General features: G+C 35.6%; 1 protein-coding gene across 3 annotated transcripts in view; it reads right to left on the bottom strand.

The window, feature by feature from the left end:
- Positions 1 to 25,974, bottom strand: part of PLOD2 (procollagen-lysine,2-oxoglutarate 5-dioxygenase 2) — a 96,164-nt gene that overhangs the window by 55,300 nt on the left and 14,890 nt on the right. For 2 of the 3 annotated variants that reach the window (XM_017889317.1, XM_017889319.1), the window contains exon 2: positions 1,907 to 1,998. In XM_017889317.1, the coding sequence (XP_017744806.1) occupies positions 1,907 to 1,998 (92 nt within the window). Of the gene's footprint in view, positions 1 to 1,031; positions 1,093 to 1,906; positions 1,999 to 25,974 lie in introns of all 3 variants that reach the window. The other variant, XM_017889320.1, reaches the window with a different exon arrangement.

The raw sequence follows: 25,974 nt of genomic DNA, 5'->3' as shown, positions 1-25,974 counted from the left end.
AAACACAACCTAAGAAAACTCAAGCTGTTTTGGATCTGGATTCAAACTAGGCTAATCTAGAAGCATTAATAGTACTTGCTCTAAAAACTGGCCTCCGCTGGCCCTGAGATTTGTTTCACAACCCATCTGGAATCCCTAATTCTGAAGCAATATTGGACCCAATGACATCTGAGAGTCTGCTCTGTGCAATACACCATGTTAAGCACCACCCTCTATGTTCTTTCCACTACACTAGTGGTTGTCAAATTTCAGTGTGCATCTGAATCTCATGGAAGCCTTGTTCAAACACAGACTTCAGGGTATCAGTCCCAGAATTTGTAATTCAGTCGGTCTGAGGTGGAGCCTGACTATTTTTTCTTTCTAACCAGCAGCCAGGTGATGCAGATGTTGGTGGTCTGAGGTCCACACTTTGGGAACCACTGCATTACATGAGGAGACAGCAAAAGGATCATAAATTCCAGTAAGTTAAGTGGGGATGGGGTCCAAGATCTGATATTATACTCTATAGTTATTTGCATTGCGACAAGTTTTCCTCATCCAGAACTAAAGTAGTATCCACCTTACATGGTTCATATAGTGACTTAATAGCATATCATATATAAATTTCCCAACAAGGCGCCTTGCACATAAGAAACATTCCATTCTCTCTCCAGTCTGAACCCTAATGATTCCCCAACTAGATTTCAGCATTATTTTATCCTAATTTTAATTTTATTTCCCCAGTGTCTCCTATTGGTGCATACATTTTTCTTCTACCATAGTAACATATTTCTAACATGTTTTTCATTTATCCTATATTAAACATCTACTTATTACCACTACATCTCCTTTTCAGCAAAGTTTAGCTGTTTATTAGCTATTCTATATTAACATAAAGCTGGTCTATATTTACATCTATATTTAGTATTCCAGTGGTTATTTAATAAAAACTACCTTTTTAATGCATTACATACTCAAATGGATCAGTTTTCTCCAAAAGTAATCTTTCTTCTTTTTTAAAAAAAAAGTTGTTTTGCTTTTTGTGTTCCTACCTAGGTATCTCCTTGTTCTCCTCTTATTTGTAGAAAAGACTTGGCTGACAGATCCTTCTTTCTATTAAAAAAAACAAGTGAGTAAATAAAATGTCAGGCCTCTCATAGCTAAGTTTAATAGTTCTATCAGTTTCCCCAAGTTTCCTCTGATCACTTGTCAATGAGATGTTCACCTGGAGATAAATTTTCTAAAACACTTTTGTTAAAAATACAGTAACAATGCTCCCAAATTCCTCTAAATGAAAACAAATGAACCAAAAAGAAAAAAAATGAACAAAAAAAAAAAAAAAAAAAGCAATTCTCAACAGACAGAAAAGGCACCCTCTTCAGATTTATGTTTCTAATTCTAAACAAAGAATCATCCTATGACAGCAAAGCCCATTACAGAAAAAATTATTCAGTGAAAAAAAATCCCTGCCAAATCTTACTTACATTGTATTTGTATATGACCTGCCAGAAAGAAATTATATATGCAAATACATATTAACATGTTTTTGCTGTTTTATAGAACATATTTATGCAAAGCATTGGCAAAAATTAAGAAATTATTGTTTAAGCGGCACAGTATTATTTTATTTTAATTATTACAGGTGCATAATAGTTGCACACTTATGGGGTACATGTGGTATTTTGGTACAGGCATACAATGTGTAATGACCAAATCCGAATACTTTGGCTATCCCCTCACCTCAAGCATTTACCATTTATTTGTGTTAGGAAATATTAATAAGGCCAAAAACTATACGAACTAACAGCAATTATGTAACCAAACGCTATCTTCCTTGTGAGGATTACAGATTGTAGTGCTGTTATTATGAAAACTGTACTTTAGGCATACATTATAGGATCTTCAAAGGTTAAAGGATATACCATACCTTCACAGTATAATTGAAATATTTGGCTGACTGCATAAATCGATGGAATCCATCACTTTCTTTTGTTGCTACAGTTATGACTAATAATTTATCTGCAAAGACAAAAGGAAACACAAGAAGATTTACCAAGAGATCAAATGCTCACATTTTACAACTCAGTACAATAATGAGAGACCTCACTAAACCCATGGGAATATTCTGGTTTGTTGATCTATACAAGACTAAACAAAGAGCTGTTGAAACAACAGATGATTCAAATTGGTTGTATTACTGACAAATGATGAACCTTCAAATGGCAGTTATTTCAATGCAAAAAAGTACACCGATGATTAAGAAAAAGCATGCCATCAATAGAGTATTTCAACATTGAGAAAAACTTCCATAAAATGAATTTTTAATAATCCACAATGATTAAGATTCTCTGACATGATCTAATTAACAAACTTCACCATCATCTATAAATCATTCCTGATTTATGACATCAGTGGATATCAGCAAATTATATTCATCAAAATAATGACATATACAAAAAACAATACAATCATTAAATCTGATCCCAATTTTCTAAAATAAATTGTGACAACTGGGAGCAAATATTTAAAAACAAAATCTTAATTTTTTCTACTATCCGGGATTGCTTTTTTATGAAAATTCTTATAAGTGACATTATTTATTGTGTTTTGATTTATCTTTAAAGAATAAATGAAATCAAAATAGCCACTGCCCTAGTAAATACACAACTGTTAACGACCATTTTATAATGAATTATTATTTTCAGTCCCACATAACACTTTTTAGTAGAAATAGACAGAGTTAAGGAATTGTCTCAAAACACCTACAATAAGCTACTACAGATAATGATTATTATTAATAGGAAAAGGCATGTTGGAAAATGTACAAAAGAAACAAGTGCATCAACAAATGCCAAAAGGGCTGGAACAGTTTGTTGTTGTCGTTGTTGTTGTTGTTGTTGTTGTTGTTTTTAACTAAAGATTTAGAAGGACCCACACACTAAGAAAGCAAAACTAACATCTTTTCAATATTCTCTGAGTAACATCATTTGTTTCTCACTTGCACTCTATTTATAAGAAAACAATACAGGTTTTGACTATCCCCTAAGCAATAATCACCAAACATGGCAAAATGTATTATAAAATTATAGCAGATGAACCAATGTATTTTATCCATCAAATTTTGAAAATAACTACAATAAAATATAAATCAGTACAATATACAAAGAAATACTAAATTCAAACATTCGTCAACTGAAAAAGAAAAAAAAAAACAATATTTCCATGAAGATAAACATCAACAGTCTTAGATTTTTTTCTAAGAAAAGGTATTTCCTGGCCAGCCGCAGTAGCTCATGCCTGTAATCGCAGCACTTTGGGAGGCCGAGGTGAGCAGATCACTTGAGGACAGCAGTTTGAGACCAGCCTGGCCAACATGGTGAAACCTCGTCTCTACTAAAAACACAAAAATTAGTCGGGTATGGTGGCACACGCTTGTAATCCCAGCTACTCAAGAGGCTGAGACAGGAGAATCGCTCGAACTCAGGAGGCAGAGACGGCAGTGAGCCAAGATCACATGGCTGCACTCCAGCCTGGGTGATCAGGCCCTAGTAAATATATTTTAAGAATATTTTTTAAAATTAACTACTTAAAAAAATTTTCATTTATAAAGTTTCAAACAGAGCTTAACTGATTATGAAAATTTAACATTATTCAGAATAAATTTCAAAATAGGGAAGACCACATTTTATTTTATAAGAACAAAAAGGCTTTTAAAGTCTATCTGTAATAAAGTTACTCTATTTAAAGTTACATTTCTTACTTAAATTCTTCTATATAAATCATAAGAATTAACTATAAGTTTCGGGTTTTACTGGATGTATTTTCACACTTACAATTCCAGCATAAAGTTAACAGCAAGGATTTCATCATCCTTAGTAGGAAAAGTAAAGTTGGCCAGACCCTTGAGTAGACAAAAATGTTACCAAATCCAATGACTCAGAAGGCAAAGCTTACTCATGTGTAGTCTCACCATGTCTAGCAATCTTATGCCAAATAAGAACTCCTACTGTTTCAGTACTGTTGCTCTTTATAAATAACCTAAACCAAATCACAAATACGTAATTTTGTTAAAGAAAGGTCAGGTTAGTAACATTACACATGAACAGCTGTTTCCTCTAACTTGCTATTCAGTATCATGACTGCAATAACAAATAAATCTTAGTTGGAGAAAAAAAAAAAAAAAAAAAAAAACAATAGTGTTGACATGTATCACCCACATGCTTTTATCAGCCAATTCAAAAATTCAACTATCTCACCATTTATGAAGTATTACTGTTAGAAAATGTAACCTAAAGTGGATACATACTTTTCAGATTTCACTACCATTTACACTACAAATTTACCAGAAATAAAGAGACAAAGATATGGTGACAGGAAAGAGATGTCAGCAATAAAATTCTGAACATGAAAAATTCTATAGGACAAATGACTTATGTAATCAATGGCAAAAGGCACAAAAGGGAAGGGAAATATATAGAATATTAACATAAGAGACATTTCAAACAAATGTTAGTCATGGACCTGAGTTCGGACTTGATTTGTAAAAACTATAAAAAATCATTTGTGAGAAAATCAGAGAAATTTGAATACTAATTAGATATTTGGTGATATTGAGAAATTAGTTAATTTTTTAGCATGCTAATTTCATTTACTTTTTTAAAAAAAAGAGTCCTTATAATTTAGAGACATATACTGAAGTAATATCCAATCAAATGATATCATGTCTACAATCTGTTTTAAAGTTAATTGGGGTAGACAGATTAAAACAAGACTGGTCATATGTGATAAATACTGAAACTGCATTTTTTGTATGTTTAAAAATCCCTATAATTATTATTTTTCCATCTATTCATTCATTTACTTATTGAGTCAACACATATTTTCCAAGTCCCTTGTTCAGTTACTCACTGCTGCACACAAACACAAAATTCAGTGTTAAAAAATATAAAACTTTATTTTCGTATGGTTCTACAATATGAGCTCAGCTGAATAGTTCTTGTTTTTATTATTTCTTTAAATTTCATTTTAGATTCAGAGGATACAGGTGCATGTTTGTTACATGGGTACATTGCATATTGGTGGGGATCTGGCTTCTAGTATATCCATTACCCACATAGTGAACACTGTACCCAACAGGTAACTTTTCAACCCTTTTCAACCCTCTCCCAACCTCCCCTTTTTGGAGTCCCCAGTGTCTATTTTTTCCATCTTTATGTCCATGTGTACCCATTGTTTAGCTCCCACTTATAAGTGAGAACATGTGGTATTTGGTTTTCTAAGTTAGCTCACATAGGATAATGGCCTCCAGCTCCATTCATCCTGCTACAAAGGACATGATTTTATTCTTTCTTGTAGCTGTGTCATATCCCATGGTCTATATATATCACATTTCACATTTTCTTTACCCAGTCAACCACTGACGGACTTTTAGGTTGGCTCCATGACTTTGTTGTTGTGAACAGTGCTGCAATAAGCTTATGAGTATAGGTGTCTTTTTTATATAATGACTTCTTTCCCTTCGAGTAGATACCCAGTACCAGGATGGCTGAAGAGATATTTCTCAAAAGAAGAAATACAAGTGGCCAAGAAATACATGAACAAATGTTCAACATCACTAATTAGCAGAGAAGTGAAAATCAAAACCACAAGGAGATACCATTTCACAACAGTCAGAATGGCTATTGTTAACAGGTCAAAAAACAACAGAGGTCGGCACGGATGCAAAGAAAAGAGAACACTTACACATTGTTTGTAGGAATGTAAATTAGTTCAACCTCTATGGAAAATAGTATGGAAAGTTATCAAATAACTAAAAATACAGAATTCCTATAAAGACGGAGTACAATTTTATGCAAAATCTCTAAACTTCCAATCAAAAAAAATGATAGAAAATTCTGCAATGTGAATCTTTTAGCAGACTGAATCATCTAAGGATAATGAAAGATACAATATACAGAGTTCTTTAACCAAACAATATTATAATTTAAATAACTATAATAATACCTTTTCCAATCCACCCTCCACAAGCCAAATGAATGATGAATTGAGATGACTGAGGAATGGTGCTTCAATAACAGGCACCCACCAACCACTGCTATCACCAATCTATAACAGCAACAGTTATCTCATTTTCTTGGTTTCAGCAAGATACCTGGCACCATGATGTTAAAAAAACAAGCAAATGGAAGCTCATCAGTAGCCAAATGTAACCTCTATTGCCACCTTTAGACTCTATTAGACAACAGATCAATACAGTTTCCATGAATAAGAAACAGGTGATGCATCTATACAGTGTGGTAGATTTGAACAAACACTTACCAAATGAAAACCAGTGGCAGACTACGTAATCATCTTTACATAATCCTCCAAAATGCCTAATACTACAGTAAGATTTAATAAGTATTTGTTAAATGGCTATTTTGCTCTGTCTGAAAATTTAGATGAATTTCATAATTTCTCCAAAAATCAAGAGGTCAATTTGCTTAGAAAGGCCAAAACATGCTATGTCCTCAAAGGTATGGAAGAAAAAAAAAAATGCAGTTGGAGTCTTTTTTTTCTCCAAATAGCTGTTGATATCAAAACAGAATTTACCAATATTCAGTAGTGACACAATTTTCTATTTAAAACAAACCATGGTTTCAAAACAGAAACTGTTTTTGCTAATATATCATGTCACCAAATGCTAAAGCAGTTTATAAAGTCCATCTGAAATCCACTTTATTTTTTTTTTTTTTTGAGATGGAGTCTCAGTGGCGCTGAAATCCATTTTCTTAATGAAGGCATCACAGTTAAGTAACTCAGCACTAGCCCAGCTGCCTTTTATCCGTATCTTCTCAAGTAACTTTAAACACGGTTCTTAATTTTAAACTGGGAACAATAAAAAACAAATTATTGCGCCACAGAAGTAACAGGGAGTACACTGTTCTCGTTCTACTACTAACTGATTTTACGACTGGACACATCTTTTATCTGTAAAGTAGAAAGTTTCTCAACTTTCTAATAAAGAAAAATGTTTTCGTAGTAAAAGTTAGCATAACAGAGATGTTGAGAAACTTCTTCTGCAAAAGGTCAAATAGTAAACATTTCAGGCCTTGTGGGCCACATACACTCTTTAACAAAATTTTATTTTTTCCTTATATTTTACAACCCTTTAAAAATTTAAAAAACATTTGTAGTTGTCTGGCTGCCTGTGCAAAAACAGCCATGGATCAGAATTGGCCTAAGGGTCATAAGTTTGCTACTTATCCATATAGTTGGCCATATGGATCTGAATGCAAACTAGTTAGCTTAAATCCCAGCTCTACAATTTCTTATTTGTTTTGATTTGGTCAGTTACTTAAACGCTGTGTGTCAACTGTAATATGTCTGTCATAATAGCATCTACCTGACAGGATTTCCGTGAAAGTAAAATGAGTTACTATATATGAAGCAGTAGATACAAACTCCTACATATGTGTTAGACAGTATCTTATACATATTCAAAGAAAGCATGGGTAAGATAGATTGTAGCTGATGTGCAAAACTCAGCAAGTTATAACTCCCATCCCTTTCTCTACCAGAGATGCTATCCAGATTGTTTAAAAATTATGGAAAAACAGTCATGAAACTGTTTATTTAAACAGTTTAGCTAGTAACTCTAGATACGCCTTCTCAAATCTTTACATTCCTCTCCATCTCCCAGCAAGCTATAGTAACTCTAACTCAAGTTATAATCAGCACTAGCTCAGGCTTCTCCAATCGCCTCTTAAGCCAACTTTGTACATTCTAAACCTTTGTTTACAAAGCAGCCAGGGTGATCATTTCAAAATAGTTAGATATCTGATCATGTCACTTCATTGGTAAATACCCTCTTAGGATAGTGGAGAAACTCCATTACTACAATGTGGCCCTAGGTTACTTCTCTCCAGTCTCATCCACTTTCTCTCACCCCTTTGTTCTCTCTTCTTCAACCACATTGGCCTGTGTTTTATTTTCTAATAATCTGCACCCTCCCATTCAAAGAGAAGAGCCTTTTCAAGACCATTATCTAATACTCCTCCCTGACATCTTGATGTGGCCACTGCCTAGGTAAACTTGAGATTCTTACACATATACTATTTCCTTAGAGAGACCCTCTCTGACCTACTGGAATAGGTCAGTACCCATAAAATGTTTTCACTGCACCTTCTAACTCTCTTTCAGGACACTCAACACAAATTGTAATTACATATTAATTTGCATAATCTCAAATTATGAATACTCTCAAATTAGGTGAGATTAAAGTCTCTCTCTCCAACGAGACTATAAGTTACAGAAAGGCAGAGAACATTCTTTTGCTCACAGTTTGACCCCCAGAGCTTATCACAATATTAAGCACACAGTAGGTTCTTAAAAAACATTTCAGAATGAGTGGACTCAGGGGCAAGTAATATCATATGTCTTGCACGTACGTGTGCATAAAATAATTTAACAAAATCCCTATGTAGTTGGCATAATCATCTCAAATTCACAGGTGAAGAAGGTACAGCTCCTCTCAACTTAGCCAAAGTCACCTAACAAATTACTAGTAGGGCCAGAAGTAGAACTTCAGAGTTACTCCTCAATGTCATGTGGCTTCCCTTGGTGACAACAGGTTAAGGGCTGAAGCAATCTTTGAGTTTTACTATGTTCAGAAAAGAGATAGCAACTTAAGACTTCTATCCTTAGAAAGATCTGCTTGTAAGGTTGGTCCTTGGCAGGCATCTGAAAAGTTGGATTCCATATGGTTTCCAGATGGTTTTCCAATGGGAAGGGTTCCCATCATTCCTAGATAAGATGGCTCACTATGGCTAAATTATACAAACAATGTGGTTTATGCTGAACATCTGCCTTCCTTCTGGGTGCTTGAAATTTTGGTACAGAGGCTGCCTATGTGACCATTCCCCAGAAAAGCTACGGGCACTGAATCTCTAATGAGCTTTCATAGTAGGTAAACATTTCAACATTTCACACATGTTGTCACAACTAGTTAGCTGCTTGGAGAATTAAGCACATCTTGTGTGACTTAACTGGAAAATAACCGTTAGAAGCTTATTCCTGTTTTCCCTGGACCTCACCCATGTGCTTTTTCTCATTGCTGATTTTGCTTTGTATCCTTTCACAGTAATAAGTCATAGACATGAGTACAACTATATGCTGAATCCTGTAGGTCCTCCTGGTGAATCACTGAACCTGCAGGATAAGTCTTGGGGATGTCTGACATATTATCCTAGCTACAGTCAGGAAGTCTTATCTGTAAGAGGTACTATGGGGACAATGTGTTACACTGTGTTCTGTACTCAGAGGACAAGCTAGAGAGACACAAAAATGACTCAAAATGGACTCCAGAAAATAAGTATTTGGTACATAAAGCAATTATACCCTGCTCTTCCACTGACTGAAAGTCATTTCCTTTAATGTGAATTATGACCTCAGGGTCAGTCTAGCAAAGCCCGCTTCTTTCATGAAGGAGGAAACCATAATCTAAAGAGAAACCAAGACTTGTCCAGGATCCTGCAGTTAAGTGGTAACCAATCTAAGATAATTTGGGATTCACAATTACTAAAAAACTTGGTTTTCCTAGATTTTATTGCACAATTTTGTTGCTTTGTTAAATATTGAGTCACCAAAAACTATGACAAACTGAAGCCATGCAGTCTAATTTTATTTTGTGGAATTGTTGAAGATAATTAATTTTATTTTGCAGAATTGTTGAAACAAATTCAAGACAAAAATTCCTCAAGGGTAATTTATGTCACAATTTCAACAAGAAAAAAAAAGAAACCTAAAAAGGATGTGTTAAGAGACATCCAATGATTTCCTACCATTTTTGTAGAAAAAGAGGGTCAATGGAATGCTTAAAGAAAAAAGTCACTTTCAACCTCTAATGCTACATACAGGGCATCTTCACACACATAGCTTTCAGATGGATGCCTGGGCTTCCACAGCCCACTCTGGACAATGAACAGACAAACCACAACTTAAGAGAAGTGCTGAAAAGTAGAGGGTAGTATGCAGAATGACTCACCATCCCAGTATGCCCAGGGCTGAGGAGATTCCAGAAATACAGGGCTTTCAGTTTTAAAACTGGAAAAACCTAGGCAAACTGGAATGAGTTGGTCACCATAGCAGTATGTGCAGTGGGATGGAGAGGGCAAGTATTGCCAGTTATTTACAGAAAGGCTGTAAGACAAATGGTCCTGGATAGGAGTCATGAAGTTAAAAATAAACTCTTCTAGAACCATAAGGTCCAACACTAACTAGATACCAAATGAAGAAGAATAGATCAAGACTTCCAGAGATAACAGGTATGTGAAAGACCAAGTGCACCGAGACCATCCCCATCCTTTATAAATACTTCAAACCAAGCCATGAAATATCTTTATCATTTTTTGAAATAAAAATGTTATACATGCAAACATTAAGAACTTTGTATTTAGGTTTCCTGACCGTCCTTTAGGATACTCATGGTTTCCAGTGACATACCCACATGTGAGCTTTTGTCTGTTAGGTAACCTAACAGTGAATGGACAACAAATTTCAAGACAGAACTCACAGGAATATCACGATCAAGAATTTCTAGTAGTAGTTACTTTCAAAATGCTATCAAAGCTTCAAGACATTTTTTTAAAACATACAGATTATACTGCAAAAAATATCAAAATTAGTATATTTATGGTCAATAAAACTTGAATAAATATTAGACGAAGATCTGAATCTTAAAATAAAAGCCTGGCCGGGTCCAGTGGCTCACGCCTGCAATCCCAGCACTTTGGGAGGCCAAGGCAAGTGGATCACGAGGTCAGGAGATTGAGACCATCCTGGCTACGGTGAAACCTGGTCTCTACTAAAAATACAAAAAAATTAGCTGGGTGTGGTGGCGGGCACCTGTAGTCCCAGCTACTTGGGAAGCTGAGGCAGGAGAATAGCATGAACCCGGGAGGCGGAGCTTACAATGAGCGGAGAACGTGCCACTGCACTCCAGCCTGGGCGACAGAGCAAGACTCCATCTCAAAAAAATAAAAATAAAAGGCTCCAGTTTCCTAATATGAGGTGTAATTTTTAATATAAAATATTGTGGTCTGCTCTATAGCCATATTATAGCAACAACTGATCAAGAAAATTAAGAGAAAATCTTGAAATAAATAGTGACATTTAAATAAATTTACATTCTCACAATCTCGACAGTATCCATATACCTTAGAAAGTCATTAATATATACATATGAACCATATAATTTTTCCAACCTGTACAAAAAACCACTTTACGTAGAACTGCTTGCAATAACTCCCTTCAGTAAATCCCACAGGCCCTCATCACCCCTGTACCTCTCTACTTCTGCCTCTCAACAATTGTCCATGACCTAAAAGTTAAGAACTCAACCTAAACATGATAAGCAATTAAAAAAAGGGGGAGCTGCTCCTCCACATGTATGCCAATCCCTTCCCAGAAACACAGACGAAATGACTGGATTGCAGCCAAGGACTATACACTGAGTTTCAGCAAATTCTTTCCAGAGTTCAGAAGGGAAAAGTAAAATTCAAACAGCAAAGAATGATCACACACGGCGGGGAGGAGGTTCAATCAGAGTAAAACTTGATTTTAAAAAGTTGGAGAAAAAAGTGTGCTATGGGCCTTACTTGAATACAAACTCAAAAATGGGCCAATATGTGAGATGGCTGACCAAACAAAACAAAAATAACAAAAGCTATCTTAACAGAAGTGATGATTACACTGCAATCTGTATAGCCCATCTGTGGAAATTGTAAGAACTTGGGATGCTAAATTAAGGTGAATTTTGACAAATAAGGAGTTTAACCAGTAGGTTCAGGGGTCTAGCAATCATATCATTATTGAATAGTTGAGGGACTGAGAATTTTTCTACATAAAAAAAAATAGATTCACTACCTCCCCACCAACTCATTACATTTTAAGAGAAAACAATACTAGATTTTCTCTATATGATTTTAGTGGAAAAAACTGGCTGGGGTGGAAAGAAAGAAAGGAATTAATTGAGGAGTGCGGATTACATATCAATACAAAGTATAATAAACAACATCCAAAATGAAAAGATTATCTTGGAAAAGCAGTATGTTTCCTATCTTTATAAAAATTAAAACAAAGAGTATAGGACCATTTTCCAAAATTTATGACTTGGAAAGCACATTTGATCCCTTCAAATGTTATAAAAATGTATACACTAGATATAATTTTAATATCAAAGGAAAATGGATCTGCTCCTTCACAAATACAGTACTTTAATCTGTTGAATTCCAAGGGTTTAAAGGTTTCAGCAACCTCCACAAATGAAAGAGAAATCTTCTTTGAGTGGGATAGGGTAACCCATCTGCTGGCCAAATGCTTTACTAGATAATATGAACTGCCTGCCAGAAATCTGGTACCAAGGTTATGTAGCTTGTTGAAACACATATGATCTGTTACTGTTTATTTCATATTTTACACAGACACTAAAAATATTTCCAATGCTTATATGAAAAGGGGATCAATAGTAAAGTTAGGAACCAGGACAAACAAGCACAGGCTGAGGTAATATATTCCTGCCAATTCGCATATGAATAAGGAGAGTTGCCCTGGAACAGAAAGCTTGAGTTACACTTACGCTTAGGCAAGCCATGCTCTAAGAGAAAGTTGTAAGGGTGAGGTGCCTGAATCAAGATAACATTTTATTCTTCATAACGGAAAAAGAACATGCTTTATGTACAAGTCTGCCGAAACGAAAGCAATGAAAATAAATGAATCAGGTACACAAAATTAAATGCAGACCTGAAGAAGTGCGGTGTGATTGAAACAGGAACAAAAATGGAAAGAAGACATTAACTTTCATTTACCATCTTTAATTATAGTGAAATATTTGCTTACTTTACTCCACATGGCCATGAACACATTATGATTTTTATAAGGAGATATCGTCCATTGTTATCTACCTTGCATAAAATAAGTACATTTAACTTGAGGAGCAGCTCATCCTCATACTGTCTTGAAAGTTTTATGGCATCAGTTTTGGCAGCTCAGAATCCTCCCCCAACAAGTTGCTAGTTCTCCACATTGTTCCACGAGTTGAAGTTGCCATATAAGAGATTATTAGAAAATTGAATCTGTATATTATATATTTTCAGTACATAAAATTAAATGATGATTTGATGAAGACAACTACAAATATCATCTTCTACAGAATTACCACAAGAGTCCAAAAAAGTTTATTATTCACTCTGTGTTGAAAACTGCCATAAATTCTCATCTTTATGTAAGGAGATATCTTTTTTTGGAGTATATCCCAGAAAATACAAAAAACATTCTAGCATCCACTGTGCCAAGCTGGAGATCTAAAACATGTATTTATATATGTGGCTGATCTTTACTTATTTGTAATTTAATTTTTGGACTAGGTGAAGTAGAAAGTGATAATCTTTACCAGACATTTAACTGACTTTCCCTCAGAAAATATCAATAATACTGGTTCTGATGTATGGTTTAAGAGATATTTTAATGCATGCACAAGTGAATACTTCTCATAAATGTGCATACTCTCTATTCCACTCTGCATCTTTTAAAAATTTTGTATTTCTTTGAGATATTTCCAAATAGAGTACAGACATATAATATTCTGTTGTATGAATGAACCATAATCTGACCAGCATATGCTGGTAAAAATTTAGGCTGTTTCCATTCCACTGCTGTGCTAAAAAAATAAAAATTAAATATTAAAATGCTGCAATTGATAATGATGTTCACAAGTAATTTTCTTACATATAAGACTGTATCTCTACAATAAATTCCAAGTAAACCTTGTGGGTTGAACATTTTCTCCCCATTTACCACTTATCTTTCAACTTTGTTTTGACTGTATGATTTTTTTTCCAGACAGAATTTTTATTTTTATGACTTTTTAAAATCAGCCATTAATTCTTACATCTTCTGGGTTTTGTTTCTCATGCTTCAGAAATGCCTTCTACATGCTGCAATTATAAAATAATTACTCATATTTTCCTCCAGTACTTTTATAGTTTTATTTTTTACACTGATACTTTGTCATATGCTTAATGCTGAATAAATGAAATACTGAACCTGATAAGACTTTACTAATTCATATTACAGGTTGAGCATTCTTAGTCCAGAAATCCAAAATTCAAACTAAAACTTTTTGAGTGCTGAAAGACCACAAGTATAAAATTCCACACCTGACCTAATGTGAGGAGGACAGTGAAAACTTTATTTCTTGCATAAAATTATTTAAAATATTATATAATATTGTCTTATATGTAAAAGGTATATATGAAACATACACGAATTTCATGTTGAGACTTGGGTCCCATCCCCAAGATATCTCATTATGTGTATATAAATACAGTAATGTGCCACATGATGTTCCCATCAATGATGAGCCACATATACAACACTGGTCCCATAATATTACAATAGAACTGAAAAATTCCTATCATCTAGTGATATAGTAGCAGTCATAGCACAATGGGCTGCCTTTTTCATGTTTCGATATATTTAGATACACAAATACCACTGTGTGACAACTACCTAAATATTCAGTACAGTAACACTCCTTACAAGTTTGTAGTGTAGAAAGAGTATATACTATATTGTCTAGGTGTGGTAAGCTATACCATCTAGGTTTATATAGGTACACTCTATGATGTTTCTATAATGATAAAATCGCCTAATGACTCAATTCTCAGAAGATTTCTGTGTCATTATGCAAGATGATTGTATTCCAAAATCTGTAAAAATTAGAAATCTGAAACACTTCTGGTCCCAAGCATTTTGGATAAGGGATATCCAACCTGTATTCCAAACAATGAAGTTCTTTGGTTCCATTCTGAATTACCAAACTTATGATGAACTGACATGTTAATGCTTTAATGAGAAATACTATTTATTTCAACTATGATTCCAAGATGACCTGTGAGTTTTTAAAAAAGATGGAATTGACTAAAAGGTATTTTCTATATATCAAAGCATAAAAATTCTGAAAATAACAGGAAGATAATACAGCTCCATAATGTTGTTTCCAAATAATTGGCTTTATAGCACCATTTTGATTCAGTAAGAAGCTCTATCTGCCACATTCACAAAAACTCTCCTAAGACATAACGACCTCTGATTCAATTAGCTCCCACTGTTTAAGTGTGATACTCCCACCTCAGCCTCCTGAGTAGCTGGGACTACAGGTGCTCACCACTAAACCCCACTAATAAATTTGTATTTCTGGTAGACACAGGGTTTTACTATGTTGGTCAGGCTGGTCTAGAACTCCTGGTCTCAAGTGATCTGCCTACCTTGGGCTCCCAAAGTGCTGGGATTACAGACATGAGCCACAGTGCTGGCCCCAACTGGACCTTTAATCTCAGATATTCCCAGTCTGGAAACTGGCCTATCATGCCAATGTCCTTGCTCAGTGCTTTTCAAACATTAGTATAGACTAGAACAACTACCCAAAGCCTTGTAAAAACAAAGACTGCTGGGTCACACCCCAAGAGTTTCTGATTCAGTATACATGGGGAGCTCCTGGGTAATAAATTCCGAGTACCAGGCATCATCATGAAGAGATGCAGACGACGCTCAACAGGAATCACACTAAAAAAAATACCATCCTAGGTACGCCAAATAATAAAAAAATTGGTATTTCTGATTCTAGGTAACAGCCCAATGAGGAGGTTAAACAATGAAGGGCAACAATAAATCAGAGGAGGAAGAAATCAAGACAAGTTCAGGTAAAACCACAGGGGAAAGAAACAGTTAAGTAGGTCTCAAAGACATGAGAAACACTGCTAGTCAGAAATGTAGAGGGATTCATGTTTTCATTATTCAAAAGACAGGAAATGGTTAATTGCAAATTACCATTTAGAATTAAGAGCAGATGGCTGGAAGCCAAGATGGAGCAGATCACAGACCACAGAGGGCACAGCTGAAAGAATACTGGGTATATATGGGAAAGATGATACCACATGAGGTTTTGAGAAGAGAATTAACCAGGTGCCATAAGTTCACTAGTTCCTTCAATGTTACCGTGTGCCTACTACATGCCACTGTTCTAGAGACTCAGCATTCACGACTGGACAAGAGACCAAAAATAAGCTTCTGCCATCATGGAGTTCATATTCCAATACAGGGAGACAAAAAAAAAAAAAAAACTGCATTTAACTTTCAGGGCTAAACAGAAAGAACAAAGTGTCATAGAGTGTCATAGGGAGTCCTGAATGGGTTGCTATCTTGGATAACATAACCAAGTTTCACTGAGAGGGTGACCTGAAGCAAAGGAAGTGAGCTATGCAGATATCTGAGGGACATCTTTCCAGTAAAAGGAAACAAATACAGAGAATCTGACTGAGCTGGGTTCAGGCTTCATATATTAGCAGTGGAAGAAAAGGGAGGACAGTAGGCATCCAGAATGGCCAGAAGAGACTACGCAAGGGAAAATCAGATGAGTTCGGAAGTCAGAATGAATAGATTGTGCAGGGTCTAGGAGGTCATTGTAAAGATTCTGGTTTTTATTTCAAATGTAATAGCAAGCTAGTAGAGGATTCTGAGTAAAGAGATGACATAATAGCTACCAAAATAATAGTAATAACAATGTCTACTATATAGATACTATTAACTCATTTAATCCAAGTACTACTGCTCTTCCAATATTACATTTAACTGTGTTGCCCAAAATTAAATACATGGTAAGTGGCAGAGCCCATATTTGAACCGAGAAAGACTAGCACCAGAGGCTGTGCTCTTAACTGCTATGCACTACTGCATCTCATAATCTGACTCAAGTTTAACAGGATTACCCTGGTTGCTATCACAGAAAGAGGCCAAGGACAAAATTAGGAAGTCTGTTGAAGAGTGTTTCAAACAGTGTTCTATGTTAGAGACCAGGTGACACAGACAAGGAACAGTAGTAAAGGAGGTAAAAAGTCATCCATTTGAATATGTTTCTAAGGCAGACTAAACAACATTGATTGACAGATTAAATGGGGTTTGTGAAAAAGAGCAGTGAAAAGGATTCCAAATTTTTTTTTTTTTTTTTTTTTTTTTTTTCTTTTGAGGCGGAGTCGCGCTCTGTCGCCCAGGCTGGAGTGCAGTGGCCGGATCTCAGCTCACTGCAAGCTCCGCCTCCCAGGTTTACGCCATTCTCCTGCCTCAGCCTCCCGAGTAGCTGGGACTACAGGCGCCGCCACCTCGCCAGGCTAGTTTTTTGTATTTTTTAGTAGAGACGGGGTTTCAGCGTGTTAGCCAGGATGGTCTCGATCTCCTGACCTCGTGATCCGCCCGTCTCAGCCTCCCAAAGTGCTGGGATTACAGGCTTGAGCCACCGCGCCCGGCCTCCAAATTATTTATTAAGACTAATCTTAAAAGATGAGTCTCCTGCATCAATAAAATTTTAAGAAAATGTTTAAAGTAGTGAAGGACTCCAAATTATCTCATAAAACTAACCTGAAAAGATGAGTCTGTTACATAAATAAAATTTTAAGAAAATGCTGGCCGGGCGCAGTGGCTCAAGCCTGTAATCCCAGCACTTTGGGAGACCGAGGCCGGTCACGAGGGTCCGCGAGATCGGAGACTCATCCCTGGGGCTAACACGGTGAACCCCGCGTCTCTACTAAAACATACACACAAAAAAACTGCCGGGCGAGGCGCGGTGGCCTGTGGTCCCGTCTACTCGGGAGGCTTGAGGGCAGAGAGAATGGCCGTAAACCCGGGAGCGGAAGCTTTTCAGTGGAGCTGAGATCTCGCGCCACAGCACTCCGCCCGGGCGACAGAGCGGAGGACTCCGTCTCAAAAAAAAAAAAAAAAAGGGAAATGTTTCAAGTAGTCTTCTGTGACTTTCAAACAATAAGAATTCTAAATTCCACATTCCCTTCCCATATCCTGAAGGACACAATCTTACAATTGCTTGGCTAAATGCTCACCCCCACGCGTAGTGTTAGTAAACAACCAACTATCACAAACCTTAAGTGGTTTGATTAAGGTTTTTATTATGAGCAGGAAAAAGATATAACGCAGCTCATCCTAAAGTGTTAGCTTTTGCACATCCCAATATTTTACTGAGATTTCACTGGACTTAATCTGCAAAGGAATATTCACGAGGATTTCTCTCTTTTTCCAAACCAGGTTTGTTAACAAAATCGCCAACAGTTACACATTCCTGTACAAATGCCATCACTTTAAGTCATTAGCAAGAAATTTATTACAAGGCTTAGAATATGTGCACTGAAACAGCACTAGGGAAGAAATATCAGCTGCTGGCAAAAAAAAAAAAAAAAAAAAAAAAAAAAAAAAATGGTTGAAGAATGTCACTGTGTAAAAACTGGTCCTTCCTTCCCTTCCTCCCTTTCTCTTTCCCCATCTCATATACAGTCATATTCAACTAATTCCTAGCTAAACACATTAGAAATGAATGGCTCACCACCTGGTTCTTCAAGACTGCTCCACAAAAACACAGCAAGGCATTAATTAGTCATAAACAAGATGTATATTTAAAGTAGATGTTCATAAAATAGCTCTCTTTTGAATGCAATTTATTCTCAGCAGTATAAATCCATACAGGGTCAGGATGCTCCAGTGCACTGGGTCAGGTTGTATCTGAAAGAGTCAATGGTTCATTTGGGGAATCTGTGTAGCAGGGAATAAGAATCCCCTTGCTGGAAAGCTAAGCCAGTGTTATATGGGGCCAGTTCTTATGACAATTCGTCAAAAGTGCAGCCCCTTGAGATGCCTCTACATTACAGAGACAAACATAGAGATATTCCCATTTCTGAAAGGATTCATGACATTCCTCATCAGATAACTGCTCCCCAGTGAAGTCTGATTTCACTGTGACCTAGAAACAAGGGTAAGCATTCAGTGTTCTGTCAGCTTCAACAACCTCTCCCCAACAATCCTCACTTATTCTTAATTCCAGAATTTCTCAAAGTAGAAGGAACTCATAAACTAGTATATAATTGGAAGTATATACAGCTCAAAGAGTCTGAATTAAACTATACTATGTGTGCTTTTTCAGAAACACACAATACGCTTTAATAAAGAATAGGATCAGTTTCTAAAAATTCACAAACTACTCTCTGCATTTTTAGTCATAAAGCATTCCAGTCAATTAAACCATGGTGCCTTTCAACTTTCTCTAAACATTTTCTATTAGTGATGCTAACAATGCAAATCATTCTGTAAAATGTGATAATTAAGCAAAGAATACCAAACAAATATAACCTCTTCTTGAGGACTCATGATCACTTTCCATACTTTCCAATGATAGGGTACTTCCCCAGAACATCCAAATCTACAGAGCTGTTTATTCCTATAGTAAGTGGCCCCAGACACAATGTTTTCCACATGCTGCTTCTGACCTTTAATTTCCTGGCCTCCATTTTAATGTCTGAGTGTCTACGTACCTGCTCTGTCAAAAACACAACATGTTTCTTCATTTACTGCCCCCTAATAAGTTTTATTATGAGGTTTTATTAAGTTTTATTATGTACTCTCTGTACATAATAACTAGATAAATAATAAATTAGATAATTTAATACACAGTATGAACAAATGAGGTATCTAATGGCTTTCCTACCTTTAATTATAAGTAACATAAATGGCTGGATTAATTACAGCCAAAAAAGTACAAAGTTAACTACATTAAAATTTAAACTGCTGTATTTTATTAATGTGGACTGCTAATAAAATGATCACTACTGCATTAACTCTTCTGTGATTTATCTTGTAGTTTACTTAAACTGCATACATTCCCCACATGCAGTTTACAAAATGGATCTAAACACTTAGGAAGTTCTCATTTTTATTGAAAGAAAAGTTAGAACAGGGGCAGTTGGAAATTTCAGACTGAGATGGGGAAAGACATCCCCAATCTCGGGAGAAGTTCGTGTTCCTCAACCACAGATTTAACCCCTGACTCCACACCACATTTGAGCCCTGCAAATACTCCTCAATGGGATTTCATCTTTATTCTTTCAACAGGTATTGACATTCACAGTTCATCAGGCACTGTGCTACATGGTGGAGATATAATGGTAAACAAAGTAAATGCTGGAATTGAAGAGAATGTAAACCTCATGTATCCCCGAATCCTACTTGATACATAGTAGGCACTCAATAAATATGTTTGGAAGGAAGGAAGTCACTCAATAAACATTTTTGGAAAAATCAATCCCTGTCTTCATGGGTCTTACAATACAGTTGTGACGGGAGATAGTAGCAAATAATTCCACAAACAATTTCAAGTGGAAACTGCAGTAAATACTAAGAATAAGTTCAAAAACAGGAAGAGGGTGAAAGGTTTTAACAGAAGAAGTTATTTTAAATTGGAAGTTTATGAAAAAAATTGTGAGGAATTCACACTAAAACTGAGGACACATGAGTTCACCAGGTGAAGAAATGTGTGTAACAGGGGAATGGGATTCAACATTCTCCATTTCTGTTCCCAGAGAGTTAGAATATTGGTAAAAACACCATCTACTGTATCATTAACCAAAGGTTCCTGTCAGAAAACAATTGCCAAATTATAACTTTCAAAAAGATGAGGAAAGTATTTATCCCTTGAAAGTACCTCTAAATAAACTACAAGTAAAGCTACTATCTACTGATATTTAATGTTCTTTATTAAAAGAAACTAATTTTTTTCTATTCAGATTTTGTCATCGAGAAAATACTGCCTAAATTAATATGAATGCAGTTTTCTTTTTTAATAGAAATTTATGTAATCCAACAAGTTTTAAGTTAGTAAAACGGATCAGTGCCAAATTCACCATCCAGCTGTATGAATCTACCCCTCCTGGTACTTCTCTCTACTGTTTTTTTTTCCATCTCTCTGCCTATTCATTCTCAGTCTGTCAGTTTTCTTCCTTTACCTATTTCCAAAACTAAGGGTGGTACATAGAAAAGTCATCAGGGATCTTTTCCGGTTACGTGGTAGGTGTACTTTTATGTAAAGGTTGGTCAATAAAAACACTACAAACCTGAAACCTTTCTTATTACAAGATTAATTGCCCACTGAACTGAATGGAAATCAGAGGCAGAGCAGGGTCTGTTCCAGGCAAATAAATCTCCAGCTCTTGCCCTTAAACAAAGTTTAAGCACACAAATATCCCAGTGCTTGCTTTTAACCACAATTTAAGTACAATAAACAACAAACAATAAAAGCTACATTGAAAATAAAGCTTTGTAATATACTGCCTAAGATTATAAGAAAGGGGCATTGTCAGCACATTCCAATCTCTTGTCAAACCAAATACACTTGATGCCTTGGTACAAACCAAAGCTGACTCAGGGACTCTTTGCAGCAGCACTGATCTTAGAGTCATGCAGCCAGATTTCCCCTGCTATTTATTCCCATTTCCCATGCTTTGGTTATAACACAATTTCCGTAAACTGAAAAATCTGCTTTGAGCAGCTCTGTTATTTTTCAACGCTATCAGCTAACATTTTGCAGAATGCTTTTTCCCAAACTCACGGCTCAGTGAATCACAGCAGCTATTTTGGCCTACTTCCTAGAGTTAAACACTCCGACCGCCCTTGTAAAAATATTTTTAGGGTCCTGTTTTCCACCACTAGCATTCTACTGAATAAACATTTAGATAACATTATAGACACAAAGAAGACTAAAAATTTTAATAGTAATTATTAAAATAAAACAGTCACCAGAGTCCCTCAAAGTTGTTCCAGTCTATGTAAACACGAGTGAGAATATTAAAAAAAAAAAAACAGCATGTAGAGTATATACCCAATTTGTGTAAGACTTAAACAAATTAAAACTTCTACGATGCAAAATTTTAAGAATAAAATTTGGAGTCATCCTTAACTCCTGTTTTTCTCTCACATTCTCCATCTAAGTTGACCACAAATTCTATCAGCATTACAGGATCCAGCCTCTCTCCTAACCATCTTTTCTGTGACTAGTCTAAACCTGGGCACTATCCTCTTCTCCCTAGACTACTGAAATCATCTCTTAGAGAATCTCCCTGTATCTACCCTGGCCACTGTCAATCTCTCCTTTCTACTGGTCAGAATGATAAAGCTACAACTCTATCAATTCAGGGTCACAATGTATACAGTTTAGCAACTATATAATAGAGCCACTCTTTAGAGAGGCTAAAGGGGAAAATGGGACTGAAATCAGCATATATTACATTCACCAACCACAAGTCCAGATAAGATCACCTTTTCTAATTCACACACATATCTTGCGTTTCTCCCCAAGTTTTTTTTAAGGGTTTACCTCTTGTTCTCAATAAAATCCAAACTCTTTACCCTACTCCAAACTCCAAGTAACTAAGCGATCTGGTCTTGACTGACAATCTGATCTCTTCCATCACTATACCCTCCTTGTCCCTACTGCAGGCACACTGTTCTCCTGGCTGCTCTGCAGACACATCAAATACATCCTCAGCCAAGAGCATTTATATCGTGGTCCCTGCTGCCTGTAACCCTCCTCTCTCAGAAAGCCTCCACCCTTCTATGCTCAAATTAATCAAAGATAAGAAGTCTCTCCTGAAAACAGTACCTATAATGGTATTCTTCAACCTAATCACTCTAATCTCATTTTATTTTTCTTTTTAAGATTTATACCTTCCCAATACATTTGTTTACTGTCCTTTCTAACTCCACTAGAATGTACACACCACTGACATGAATATGCAACTCACAGAGGAAACAGAAGTAGCAAAAAATATTTTAGCAAGTAAATAAATCACTATAAATTTAAGAAATAAAAAAGGAGGATAAAGAGAATCAGACACAATTTTCCCTTAAAACCCTGAAGAAAGTATTTTGAAAAGTAATGCTTGCCAAGATTTCCATACCCTTTTGTACACTGCTCATGGAAGTGAAAATTTATAAAACCTTCTGGAAATCAACTCCACAGTATGTAATAAGAGACAAAGAGAGTACATATCTTTTGATTTAAATACTTTGTTTCTTGAACTTTTCCTATAAAATAGGTAAAATGGAAACCAAAACCTATTTTCAATAATACCCCAACAATATTATTTCTATTAGCGTCAAATGGCAAACAAGCTATATATTGAATAATAAGGTAATGGTTATAAAAATTATGGTATAATCCCACGACAGATATAAAATGTTACTTAAAATCATTGCTTGAAGAGTATTCAATGCCATGGGAAATGCTTAAAATATACTATTTTGTAAATAAGACAAATACAAAACTGTGTCAGTATGCTTATAAGTATGTATGTATATCCTGATTTTATAAAGAAAATATATGAAGATATACAAACAGAAAAAAATGAATACTATCACAGTGTTTTACATTGTTTACTAATTGATAGTGAGTTCATGGACAAATTTAAATTTATTCTTAACTATCTTTGTTTTCAGTTACAAGCAATTACTGTCATTGTAACCGAAAATACAACTCTTACACGAAGTTATGCCATCTTCACTAGATCTACTATATCCTAGTTCTTACTGATTTCTACTGGCGCTTCAACATTTCTTATAGGAGCTGTCATTTCTTACCAGAGCTTTCACAACAATTTAGATGAAAAATGTCACTTAAAGGGCTAAACAGACTACATCCCAGGCATATCATCAAAATAAATCCAGATTTCCCAAATATTTTTCTCTTCATCAAAATAAAAGCAAATGTTTTTAGCTGTATCATTTTAAATACACACACACAAAACCGAAAACTAAACTGCCATGGTGGCATTATAAACCCAGATAGACATGTATTAATTCTATTCCAGCCATTCCCAATCTAGTTTTGTCTGTGTGTTAATTTGAACACTAAGGTACCTCTACTTACCACCTGAAATTGTCACCATGAGCAAAACAAATGAAATTTTAAAATAAATAAATACCACATTAGTTGGGGTGTCCCAACTCCAAATAATGTGAGGAAGATCAACATTCTAATTTGAATGTAAGATACTCCTCTGTAGATTTGTTCAGCAGGAGTTTCAGCCATAAGCTTAACTACCGTTACTGTTATGAGCAAAGAAACTACAAAAGTAAAAAACAATTACATAAAAAGTAAACTTTCAAATAAAAATCGTGAAACATAAATTTACAATTAGAAAGTACAATTACGGTAATTCACAAAGTTTTCTTTTGTACTTTTGTTATCATGAACTTTTAAAAGGCTGAGTCAAATTAAATCCTTCCTTCCTTAATGAGCCAGAATTATTATTGACATTCTCAAAATCCAGAAGCTGTGAGGAAGCCCCACTGTCTTTATCTCAGAAAAGTGACATTAGTCAGCCAAGAATTTACTGAAAGTTATAGGGTGCTGTATAAAATAAAAGCACTACTGAATAAGAGATGAATAAATAACTATAAGTCAAATATCATAAAATTGTAATTAGGATTAAGTTGTACCATGCTGTCTCTTCCATAAAAGTTATGATCCACTGGCCTTAAAACAATAAGGATGGTGAGGGCACAATAAATTCTGATTACTTAGTTGCCTCTATTTCATAGTTTAGTTTATTTTTTCCCATGACTTTCTTAGAAATTGCTCCTCTTAAAAGCTGAGAACGTATTCAACATGCTTAGAACTTTACAATAGCGCTCCATGTTAAAAAAGCATGTATTTCATGTAATGCTAAGCCCTTACTGGGTCCCTATTGTCAAAAACATCCATAAAATTTTAAAATAATTTAAAGCTTTGCCAAGCTTCAAGAACAATTACTGAAGAAAGTCATGAGAAAAATCAAATATTAAAGGTGCATTTCTCCAAGTTCTTTGGAGCTGAACATTTGGATGTAAATTATACCCTTCCTCTAAGATGTGTTCCTATGAGATCAGAAAAACAGATGGTCCTCTCTCTATCACTTTTGGATGTTTCCATTGGTAAGCATGGTCAGAAGGATATGGTTTACCCTACACCAGTGTTCTAGGGTCAATCTCACACTTTGTGGGAACTGGGAAGGAGGGTGGGTAGAGGGAAAGGGAGGGAGAGAGAAGGAGGGGGGAGAGGGAGAGGGAGAGGGAGAGAGAGAGAGAGAGAGAGACAGACAGACAGACAGACAGACAGACATATTGACAGCAGCAAAGGCTGTGGCTGAATTCTGCATTGTTGGTATAGTCACCAGCCTCAAAGGCATCAGGAATCAATGGAGACAGCTTCTCCATCCCTGGGTTACATCTATGGAAGCCTATTTCTGAATTCAATACTTCCAATGGTGGGCTACTGATTCCCAGCTGGGACAGAGGTAGGAGCCTCCTAGTATGGTCAGCTATTTCTGCTATTCTAGAAGTCACAGTTGGAAGCTTTGCTAAAGCCCATTCTTCCAGGCTTTCCAATAATTGTATAAGCTTGTAATTACTTTGTTAAATCTACTTTTGTTCAAGATATCTAAAATGGGTTCTTCATTTGAATAGAACCCAGACCAACATAGGGTGCCCACTTATATCTTGTTAGTTGTGACTAGGGCAAGCCAAGGGTTAATTGACTGTCCCTCTGTAAGGCCTATAGGCAGAGAAGCTTCAGAGGCTGGGAGTTCTAAGGCACAGCAATTCAAGAGATAGAATCTCTATCCTCTTGCAGGTTAAAATCCAATTAAGAATGTAAAGTCAGTTCATATGAAAAGACTGAGGATAACATACTAAATACTAATTTAAATCACAGATTATATATTTGCAGAGAATACTGTAGAAGCTCAACACTGAAGGGACAATAAAAATCTACAAAAAAAAACTAGAATATAAGATTTAATATATCTATATTCAGTTTCTTAGACTGGAGAAGCAGAGACTGTAATGAGGGAAAGAGTTCAAATAGATTTTCAAGGAATTTTCCAGTTATAACAAAATGATTTTTTGAGAACATTGCGATAAAGTGTCATCAGAAACAGCTAGCTAAATGAGCCAGATAGAGGCCTTAAAAAATGACAAACAGTATTTTGACAGTCAAGGAACCTGGAAATATAATCCCCCCTCCCCCAAAAGATGGGTAAAAGCATGATCTCTTGACTGGATAGTGAGGAATCCAGTATGAATAGGGAGTGC

Source organism: Rhinopithecus bieti, unplaced genomic scaffold (genome assembly GCF_001698545.2).
Source record: "Rhinopithecus bieti isolate Rb0 unplaced genomic scaffold, ASM169854v2 scaffold_19037, whole genome shotgun sequence".
NCBI lineage: Eukaryota > Metazoa > Chordata > Mammalia > Primates > Cercopithecidae > Rhinopithecus > Rhinopithecus bieti.
The sequence above is the reverse complement of the archived record's forward strand: the minus strand, read 5'-3'. Positions and strand labels throughout refer to the sequence as shown.